Here is an 11,586-nt window from a genome sequence, read left to right on the forward strand (position 1 = left end):
ACACACTAATTCTGGTATTGACAATATCACATAATTGTAAGTGTGGCTGGTGCTGCTATTTGTGGTAAAATAGTTGTTTTAGATGCTACAAAAGACTACATCTTTTTTATCATTTGTATCATCATTTTCATCTTATGTAATTGCATCACAGTTTCTGGATCTGGTGCCACTGACATTTTCTGCTTTAATTATACTACTCTCAACAGGTAAAACATTCTCAAAATTTTTAACTGTTCTGCTTGGCTATGTTGACTGACCATTAGATCATTTAGACACTTTTTCATCCATATTATCTTTAGTTTATTATATCATAAAACATTTATTTACATTTTCATATTAATATTTTTTTATATTATATTAAATATGTACTGCAGGGTTTGGGTATGTTTCATGACTTACCTAAATGTGTTACACCCACGTATGCTTTGTAGTAATCATATCTTGTTAGATTTACCTTTCTACTGATTCTATATCAACTCAATTTTTCATTATTGATCATCAAAATTTAGTTGCTCTAATATTATTTTCTCAGGCCCCTCAAAGACCCCCACTAGTTGACTCAAGACATAACAGATGCGAGTATGCTTTGGCTGTTTAAATATATTTCGAACACCTGTTCAGATATCTTAATCAACAAAATAAGATTTGAAATACATTTAATCATCTAAATTCACCCGAAATAATACAATACATTCTTTTCTAATATGCTCACTTTTAGAATACTTAAATATTTTCAATTAAGCAGAAGCAATCTAAAATATACCATTGAACATAAATCTACAGAGCATCTAAAACCTAGTAAAATTTTAACAGAAAACGTAAAATTACCTTAAAAGTCTTTTATCTTGTTATAACCATACAATAAAAATATAATCACAAAATAAATCTAATTTTACCCAACTTCAACCTTTCCTTTTCCATTTGCTGAAAAAAATAATTATAATAATTTGATGAGTTACTTGACTCAGCAAGATAAATAAATTTAATACCAAACTAAAATACAAAAAAATGGTAAACAACATGCGTGATACTCATTAATAAATAGACAACAACAACACCAACAACAAGCCTTTATCCCACTAAGTGGGTCGGCTGCAAGAATCTTTTTTCTCCATTGCGTCATATTGAGTGCCATATTTTCATTTAATTTTAATAAATTAAGATCATTTTTTATACAAAATGCCCAAGTCTTTTTATATCTATCTCTACGTTAACATAAGTTAAAACCTAAAACATCTACTTTCATAGTTGGATCATCGGATGGTAAATGTTTAATTTGACAACCATCTAAGGCAACTCTCTTTATTCTTGTCTTCCATTAGAGCTACTCCAACCTTTTCACGTTCTCATTTGTCTCTAAGTGTGAAGCCACTCACCCATTTGAGCATTATCATCTCAACAACATTTAATTTTATGCTTCTCTTTTACAGGCCAACATTTTGTGCCATAAAGCATTGCAGTCTCACCATCATCTTATAGAATTTTCCTCTGAGTTGTACTTTTCTAACATATATTAGGCCCAATTTGTTCCTCCACTTCAACCATCCAACTTGAATTCTAATAATAACATCGTTACCTATATCACCATCACTTTGAACAATAGACTTAGAAATATCTCTTTCAATCCTTTTAATGATTTGATCACCCATTATTACAACTTCGTCACTAGATCTTCTACTAAAATTATATTTCATGTTTTCAGCTTTAAATCTACTCAAATGAAAGACTTTAGAGTTGAAAGCTGATCTACATAATTTAAGTTTTTTCAGAACTATTTCTCTAGTCTTTTATCCCCAAGAAGGATATCATCGACGAAGAACATACATCAAGGTGCATCCTTCTGTAATTGTCCAGTAAGAACATCCATATCTAAAGCAAAAAAGATATGGGCTTAAAGCCAATTTCTCATGTAATCAAACTGAAATAGAAAAATACTTTGTCAATCCTCCTTGTGTTCGAACACAAGTAACAACTATGGTATACATATGCATTAATAAAGAAATTTATAAGAAATTGAGCACAAGTAATTTAAATGCTGCATAATTTGAGTTTATAAATGAAGCAAATTTCGTGGATGAAATACTAATAAAGAGGAAAAAATTATAATATCCAGTTTTTGAAAAGGCACAACTACAAAATATCCCAAATTAATTATACCCCAAATTAATTATACCTGAAATTTTAACTATCTAGAAGATTATAAAAAATTATTTCATTGGATTCTACTCTTTAAAACGATTATTTTATATATATAACTATATACTAATTTTCAATGATGAGAATGTGATTGAATTAGCTTTAATTTTGATACAAATGTTTCTAAAGTTTTAGTTTAGTTTTACTGTTCACGAGCTACTGTTGCATAGCAATGAAGTCCGAAAAAATTATCTAGTGCATGCAACAGGTGATGAAATTTTAAGGGCTGTGCTAAACTCTACTACTCTTTAAAACGTTTATTTTAATATATAAAAGTATATACCATTTTTGAAAGTCATCAATGTGATTAAATTAGTTTTAATTTTGATAAAATGTTTCTAAAGTTTTAATATAATTTTGCTGTTAATGAGTTACTGTTGCATAACAATGGAATCCAAAAAATTCCACTTGGGCATATAACATGTGATGATATTGTAAGGGCTGTGTTAAATTAATAAGAAATTTACCTCTTAATTTACCCAGCCCTTATTCTTGAAGATCTGCATCCCATGAGATATTGTAGACGAGAAACCAAGAGCAGTCTGGATAAGTAAGAGGAGAAATAAGGGAGGAAGAGAAGGGTGGAAGGGAAGAAGGAAAAAATAGAATGCGGGGAAGATAAACGTTTTAATTTAGATTTACTTTTTTTGGATATTATTTTAATAAATTGATTTCAATTCAGGATTGTAGGTTTTTTTTTCCACTAATGAGTATTGATTTTGCGATTGTTTACAAAAGAAAGAGATTTTGATGAATCATTTTCGATAGAGCAAATAATCAAATAAACAAAATTTTGTAACTCTTAATGCAAAGAATAATTTTTTTTTATTTTTTTTGCACGTATACTTATATAAGTAATACATTGATATATGAAACATAATGTAAAGTCGTCATATTGTGGAATGCAATTTTGTTTGATACAAGCTCTCAATTAAATATATTTTGATTATATAAATATTTTTTGTTAGTTGGTGATACTATTAAAAAATGAAAATAGAATACCTGTAAAGTATTCATTTACATGTACAACTATTTAACATATTTAAATATAAATTAAAATAATTAATTATAAAAATATGTGGAGCTTAAGAAATATCATGTTATGAAGTATAAGTTAGCAATGATAAATTCATATTACTTCAATAGATTGGGACGAAAGAGTCTAATAGAGCAAATGAGTCTCCTATACATAAAAAAATGTCATCAAGATTGTTCAATAGCAATAATGTTGAGTTTTATCTTCGCTCTATTGAACTTAATGATGGCTTAGTTATGATGAATAATAAATTGGATTGCTGTACATGATATTTCTATAAGTTAAAATGAAATATAAGATATGAAATAATTAAGCAGAGAATAATTTGATGCATTCAATTTACTTGCACTCAGTTTTTTATAAATTTGCCTTTAATGATTAGCATGAATGTTTATTTTTTTTTTGCTATTTGATTTTATTCTAAGTTTATGTATGCTTTTTTTAGTCTAGTAACTCATTCAATAATTATATTTGCTTTTATAGGGGAGAGGAAATGAAAGGTTGAGGTTAAATAGGATCAAACTCATTTGTCATCATATTTTTATTGTACAGCTATAATAAGATAAAGAATTTGTGGTAACTCAATATGTAAATTTTAAATTTACAGTTAAGACTTTTGATGGGTTTTAGATGCTATGCGGATTTATTTTTAATTATATATTTTAGATTGTTTTTCGATTATTGGGAATGTTTGAATATATTGAATTATGAGTATATTAAAAATGTGTAATGTATTATTTTTGGTGAATTTAAGTGATTAAATTTATTTTTCACATTATCTTGGTGATTAAGATATCTGAATTGGTATTGGTAGTGTACTCAATCTGTCTATCACAATAACTTCTATTATATCTTGCGTCAATTAGTGGAGGGGGTTGCTATGGGGCGTGATAGAAGGTATCAAAATAGTTGAATTTTGATGATCCATTACAAAAGCTTGATCAAATTTAAGGTTAGTGGTAATGTAATTTTAATATGATATGTATGGTTTTAGACTTGTCCTGTCATTCATCTAAACATGCTATATTCACCTATGCATTGCGTAGTAATCACATCAGATTAAATTTACCTTTCTCTACTAATACTAAATTCAATCAAGCTTATGTATTTGATATTCAGAATTTAATTGTTCTGATACCACTTTACCACAATCCCACGACTACCCCCACCAGTAGATGTAGGATGTAAAAAAGGATAGTTTGATTTAGTGTGAGAAGTACATTTAATAATTAATTCATTCAAAATAATACTTTACAGACTTTCAATATATATCAGTATATTCAAATATTTCCAATTAAGCAGAAGCAATTTAAAATATTATTAAAAGTAAGTCTACAAAGGATCTAAAATCCGTTAAAAATATGATCATAAAGTGACTTTGATCATATACTGTCTCAACTCTTTCTTTACCTTTGCTGTAAAAGCAGTTATAACCATTTGATCTTTTATTTGACTCAACGTGATAAATAAGGGCCCCGTTTGAGGCAATTTATTTGATGCGGTGGCGTTTTGAAAGCGTAGCTGACCTGTTTGGGTAAACCGCGTTTTGACAGCTTATGCTTTTTCAAAATGCTGAAAACAACGTTTTCTTTTTCAAAATGCTGAAATGCTGAAAACAACGTTTTCACACCTCACCTATCTAGGTGCGGTGGCATCTTGCTGACAGCGGACTGACTTTTCCAAAAAAAATAAAAATTTGTAATAGCCACCACACCTAGCTTTTTAGCAGATTATTTTTAATCAGCTTATCAACAGATTATCTAATAAGCTGCAGCTGCCCCAAACAGACCCTAAATCTAATATAGAATTTAAATAAAAAAATAGTAATTAAAATGTGTTATTCCTTAACAGAAATAATTATAAAAAAACAAGCGAACATAATTTAATTGCATCAAATTATTTTTATGCTCAAGCATCTCATGCTATCCTATATTTATATATTAATTTGAGAATGTCATGTATTGTAATCTAGATTATTGACTATGATAACTTAACCTAAAGACTACATCATCAGGTTAAATAGAGCTTAGGTGAAAGTGAAACTGAACATTATCTTTTTTGAATCATCTTAAGATCATTTTCCCTCCATTAGCGACCCTTTTGTCCCATTGGGGACTCTTTTGCTCTACTTGCGTAGGTAACATAAACATCATTGTCAAACTGTTCACCATAACTGATAAATCTTATGTTTGACATATTTTCATACTTTATTATTTCGATAAACTTGTGATTCCTATTAAAGTATGCTAAATAATTGCATTTATAAATGAATAAATTACATGTATTATATGCTTTCTCGTAACAAAAATCGTCAACTAACAAAGTATTTATTTATTCAAAATGCAATTATTCTCAAACTTGTATCAACCAAAATTTCATGCGATTCTTTATTTAGAAATAAGAGATTGTAAATAGTGCATTCTACAATATGAAGATTTTATATTGTCATTTTAAATATCATTCCACTATCCATATAAAAATCTGTATAGAAGATTGAAAAGAATTTGTATTTATTATTGAATAATATAATTCTAACCTACTTGATGATTTTCTCTGTCGAAAAGGACTCCATGAAATATTTTTCTTTTGTAGATAATCACAAAAGCACTGCTTATGTAAGATTAAGAAAATGCAATCCTGAATTGAAATCGATTAATTAAAATATTACAAAAAAAATCCAAATCTGAATTAAAATTAACTTTCTTACCTTCACACTTCTCTTTTTTCCTTCCCTTCCTCTCCTCCTCTTCTATTCGTCTACATTCCTTCTTTCTTCTTCCATGTTTTCTCCTCCCAGCTCACTGTCTCTTCCTCTATTACCCCCAGCTGAGAATTTGAAATGAATGGGTAAGCAGATTAATTTGTTTTAAATATTAGTGTAATTTTATGTAAACTGTTATACATTATAATTTAATCAATTTCATCACAACCCTTAAAATTTCCATGCATGTGGATTTTTTGAATTCCACTGCAATGCTGCAGTAAGCTTGTGAGCGGCATGTCATGGACAAAAAGTCCCACATCGGCTAGGTGTAGGGCCGAAAAACAGTATTTAAGTCCTGGGTTGTCCACCACCCCTAAGAGCTTATTTGGGAGGTGACAAGTGGTATCAGAGCAGATTACTGCCTGCCAGGTGTGTGGACTCTCTATGATCCAGTGGGACCCTTGATGGAGCCGATCCGTGACGAGGGAGTCACGTGATTGGGTGGAGGAGATTGTCACGGACAAAAAGTGCCATATCGGCTAGGTGTAGGACCGAAAAACAGTATTTAAGTCCTGGGCTGCCCACCACCCCTAAGAGCTCTTTTGGGAGGTGACAGACATATTAAAATTAAATTAAATTTTTTGGAAAATTTTATCAAAACCAAAACTAATTCATTAACTTTCCTGTCTTTGAAAATCATCATACAGTTTTATATATCAAAATGATCATTTTGAATAGTAGAATACATCGATTTTTTTTTAATGATTTTTGAGAAAGTTAAAATTTTGAGTATATTTAATTTTGGGTAGCAAATGTACCTTTAAAAAATTAGGTATTACATAAATCTTCTCTAAATTTAGGGTTGGAGGTAATGCTTAATTTGAATGGAAAGTTGAAATGCATCTTCGAGAGGTAAGCCTCTCATGTGAATATCTCGATGTAAGTTTGCTCTTAGACTAGATTGAAATCTTAAGATTGTGGTATTTCGATCTTATGTCACATCACAATAGTTAACTCATCAAAGCAAGCCATGTAATCAGTAGTGGCCATTGATTCTTGCCAAAACCTATGAATGTCATCGAGGAGTTTATCATGAAAGGTTTGTGATATACTTTTTCCATTTTGTCATTTCATGAATGTATGACTTGGCTGCTTATTTTCTATTCAAGATTCATCTAGCACATCTTAGGTCAAACAGTCAAGCTTATGTAGGCAAAATGAATTTGCCACTATTAAAATATGGCATCCAAACAAGTAATAGTCTATGTGTATGAGCTAATCAAGGAAGATTTTGTGGTCATGTTGACCAGCAAAAGTAGGTTGATCTACATATATAATGTTTGAGATTTCAATACGTCTGTTGTGAGGCGATGTAGTGTTGATCCATTATTCTATAATGGCTCTTTGAAGTGGCGAGGGCAACTATCACAAGGCGCTTGTGAAGCATGGCCATCATCTCTATCATGTTGTTGCCCCATCTAAGATGTGCATTAAAAGTGCACTATCGATTTTATGGTAACAATCATAACCTTTCATATGGTAGGGACAATGATGATGATGGTGAGGCCTAATAATAGGATGTAGATGAGGCAGAGTTAGCGAGATGTTATTTACATCTTTTGAGTGGGTTATCGTGATTTAAATAAGATTATTGTTGCAGTAGTAGTGGCACACTAACCCTATACTTTAAAACCATAAACTAACATGAAATTCATGTTTTCGATTTGCTTCCGTAAACTAGTGCAAGGATCATCATGTTTGATTTTAGTACATATGTTTTATATATAAAAATCCCGAGGGCAAATATATTAATACGAAAAAGATACAAAAATGTTGTATGAGAGGATTTAAAAGAAAGTTTAACTCATACAATATAATAAACACAAAACTCAGATAAAACAAAGATACAAAAATATTGAAAACCAAAAAGCCACAAAAGTGCGCACAAGTGTTAGGGACGTCCCATTTTAGTCCTCCTATCTCTAAAAGTGCTAGGGACGTTCCACTTTAGTCTTCATTCCTCTAGTTATCGGAAGTGAGCCGGCTAACAAATTGGTAAGGTGTGTCTCATTGCCCGTAGTAACCAAAGTATCATCCATCAGATTCCTAAGCTCAAGTAGATCTTTATTCTTCTTCTTCCTCTTAGATGTGTAGACCTGCCATTCCTCATTCGATGATTGGTCTGATAGATGTAGGTGGTTGCACGTCTTGATCCCCATGAACCCGAGTAATTTTAACATCTTTCTGGACCTGATGAGGCAGTTGCGAAGCAGTAGAAGTATTTCCACCTGTATTATCAGTGATAGGTTATAGGGCAGGAGGGGTATGAAGAAACTCCCTCTCCCCCACGATAGGAGGTTCCAAAGACGAGGGAGCTACATTTGGGGATTGAAAAGTTGTCATATTGCCTGCCTGATCAGAAGATGGAATCACAGCCTCTAGCGGAGCAATTTGCTTTTTTGGTTTGTGGTGGGGGTGTAGATGGTGACATTGAGATCTGGAGTATCCGAACATACGATAGTTCGAACAATACGACGAAAAATGTTCAATCTTTAGCTTCTGTCAATGTCCATGATGTTGTGTGCCCAACCAGATTTCCTCAGAAGTGGGCAAAGTGATGTCTCTTTCAACAAGTATTCTGGCTTCAGAAGGACGGGACATATTAAAAGTAGGAATGTCCGTCTTGAGTGGCTTTCTATAAGCTGAGACAATAGAGTACAATACTTTTTGAGAAAAATAATGAAATTTCAGATCAGGGAGACGAATCTAAACCGGACTGATAGGCGGTTCCGTTTGTGGGTCAAAATCCACAGACCATTTCAAAATCTTCATTGCTCTGTTATCAATCCATATTATCCTTCTAGCAAATAAGCGCATGTAATCTTCTTCATTGCTAATTTAAATTAGAATGTGTCTCCCATCTAATTGCCCGATTTTCCATTCTCCAACAAGGTGCATAAGTTCAAATTCTTTGCGAATGAGCTCCATTTTGGGATTACCATATTGAAATTTTCCAACCAAATTCAGACGACAGGAGGAAACAAGTTGAATACCTTTAGCTTCTGTAAAAAAAATGGCAGACTTCCGATTCTTCCTACCAGGTTTTTTGATGTCCTCAGCCGACTCAAACGGAGGGAAATATGATGATTTTGGTGTGCCTGAAGCATGGACACCTGCATATGATTTGTCTGAAGCCATCTTCAAAAATAGTTGCGACGTTTTCGCGTCGAAATAGCTGAAGCTAAGAAAGAGACGGCGGGGTGAGATGGGACTAGCGCAGAGAACGCAGAAACGAGCGGGAGACGAGCCTAGTAGAGAGGAAACAACGAGCGGTGAGACGAGCAGCAGAGCACGCGAGCCTTGTCTCAGAGCCGGAAGAAGCGAAGGACGCAGAGCACGCGAGCGCTAGCATCGTCTCAGAGCCGGAAGAAGCGGGGGAGACGAAACGAGCTCAAAGAAGCCTATAGGAAACAGCGAGGCCGAAGCCGTAACTGTTGCTAGGGGTCGCCATCGGGCGAAACCCTAGCAGAATCGAGCGAGGAAGACGACGCCATTAATCTAGAAATTACATACATTATCTTATACATAGCTTTAGATCATATATATATATATATATATATATATATATATATGCGTGTGTACACACACATTTGAATCATTAAAAAATTATTAATATTTTAAAGTCTGTATGTCACTTTCTAAAAATATAAAGTAGTTCTATTTTTTATGTGATATGAATCGTTTGGGTGGTATAAATGTAAAAATTAAAGTATAGGTGTCTACTATGTAAATGCATAGGAATTGAGTGGCATTTATGCAAATATCCATATATATGTACTCTCTCTCTCTCTATATATATATATATCCATATATATACTATGCATATTTATATTTATACTTATACATATGTATAATTTGTGCTACATTTAAGTTGAAGTTGATGTTGTCCATTGTCAGAGGAATCTTCTTTCTTAAAAGTTCTCTAATTTATGTGGTTTCTTACTCTCAATAGCTGTTTGGTGATAAACGCATAAAGAAAATTAGAATAACTCGAGAAGCAATATTTCATTCAATTACATGGCCAACCAGATATAAGATAAATCATGATATTTATAAACTTAAATAAAGAAGCCAAATGGGGGGATGATGAGGTGGTAAGTCAACAATAACTTAGTAAGTAATATGGTTTTTTATGGAGATTATTTTTGGTGATGACAATTAAGAGTGGTAAAAGATACGCTAATTTGACCTAGGTTAAGTGATGGAAGGTTTAGGCTTGTTCATGACTCAAGTTTATATAATTATCATCACACAATACATCATAAAACACTAAGCCTGTTGACTCAAAATATGACACGACTCAAAAGCTGGAAGGGTCCATCAATAATAAAAATACAACTAGATATGCTCTAGGTAGATGAGAATTATTACTTCCCTCCATCTCATTATTGAACCTTGAATGACTGAGAGCAAATGTATCATTTTTGAGGGGGACAATGTGAACGTGATCATCATTTAGAGGGAGTTTGGCAAGCCCACAAACCAGCCAACCCAAGTTTTTAATTCCTCTGGCAGTTCAAACAAGTTATTTTCAACACAACTAGAGATGGAAATTGAGTTGCACACTGTTGTGCCCATTTAGCCTTTCAAGAGGAGTTTATTTTGAAAGATGTTGCTGAGCAATATGCTCTATTTTTCTCTTATTTTAGAGGATAGGTCTCATTTTGTAAATGTCTAAAGGCATAATTTAGTTCACATTTTCTTAACTTTTTGCTATATCAATGTACTTGCTGCAGTTTAAGCTAGAGGACTAAACTCTATTACTGATGATGATGACAACTATGATGTCTTGCATCAACAATGCATGCATAAGAGTATAATTTTTTCATCATATGTGCATGCATGTAAACAAGAATTTGTTTACTAGTGTTTGCATGTGGGTATACAAGCATGCAGGGGGTTATCGGGGAAATATGCTTCTTTGAATAAAGTTTCTGCTACGCTAAAATATTTTTATTGTTGGTCTTTAATTCTCTTCTCAATTATGCTGCAAACTTTGTGGTTTAAGAAACATTTCCTGCTTTTTGATTCATAAAGAAAATTGTTAACCAAGCCTAAGTTGCAGTGATTTCAAGAGTTCTATAACTGATTTCTTTTTTCTTTCTTTGCAGCATCTCGAAAAGCATCATCATTATTGAATGGAACAGGTGGGAAGGATACTATTGCGAGTTTATTAGCTTCACTGATGGAAGTGGTCCGCACAACTGTAGCGTGTGAATGTGTTTATGTGAGAGGAATGGTTGTAAAAGCTTTGATTTGGATGCAAAATCCTTATGAATCATTTGATGAATTGAGATCTATCATTGCCTCAGAGTTGTCTGACCCAGCTTGGCCTTCCGCACTCTTGAATGATGTTTTACTTACTCTGCATGCTCGGTTTAAGGTACAGTCATGATTGTCTCTGTTATACCTCAAGCGCTTTAGTTGCAATATGTACTTACGTGGGTTTCTTGCTCGTAATATAAAGCTATTCTGCTTAAGAAAATCAAGTGAAATGTAGTAGACCAAAAATGGGTTGGTTAATTCTTTAAATTTTGCAAAGTAACAATGTGTTGTCTTCATAGATATATCTTCGTATCCTCTCTTTCCC

The 11,586-nt window shown here is 32.5% G+C and overlaps 1 protein-coding gene across 1 annotated transcript in view; it reads left to right on the plus strand.

Annotated features, from left to right (window-relative positions):
• Positions 1-11,586, plus strand: part of LOC110032593 — a 65,210-nt gene that overhangs the window by 38,831 nt on the left and 14,793 nt on the right. The window contains 1 exon segment of the mRNA XM_020736265.1: positions 11,108-11,379. Coding sequence (XP_020591924.1) covers positions 11,108-11,379 — 272 coding nt within the window.

Source organism: Phalaenopsis equestris, unplaced genomic scaffold, assembly GCF_001263595.1.
Source record: "Phalaenopsis equestris unplaced genomic scaffold, ASM126359v1 Scaffold000978, whole genome shotgun sequence".
Classification (NCBI taxonomy): Eukaryota; Viridiplantae; Streptophyta; class Magnoliopsida; order Asparagales; family Orchidaceae; genus Phalaenopsis; species Phalaenopsis equestris.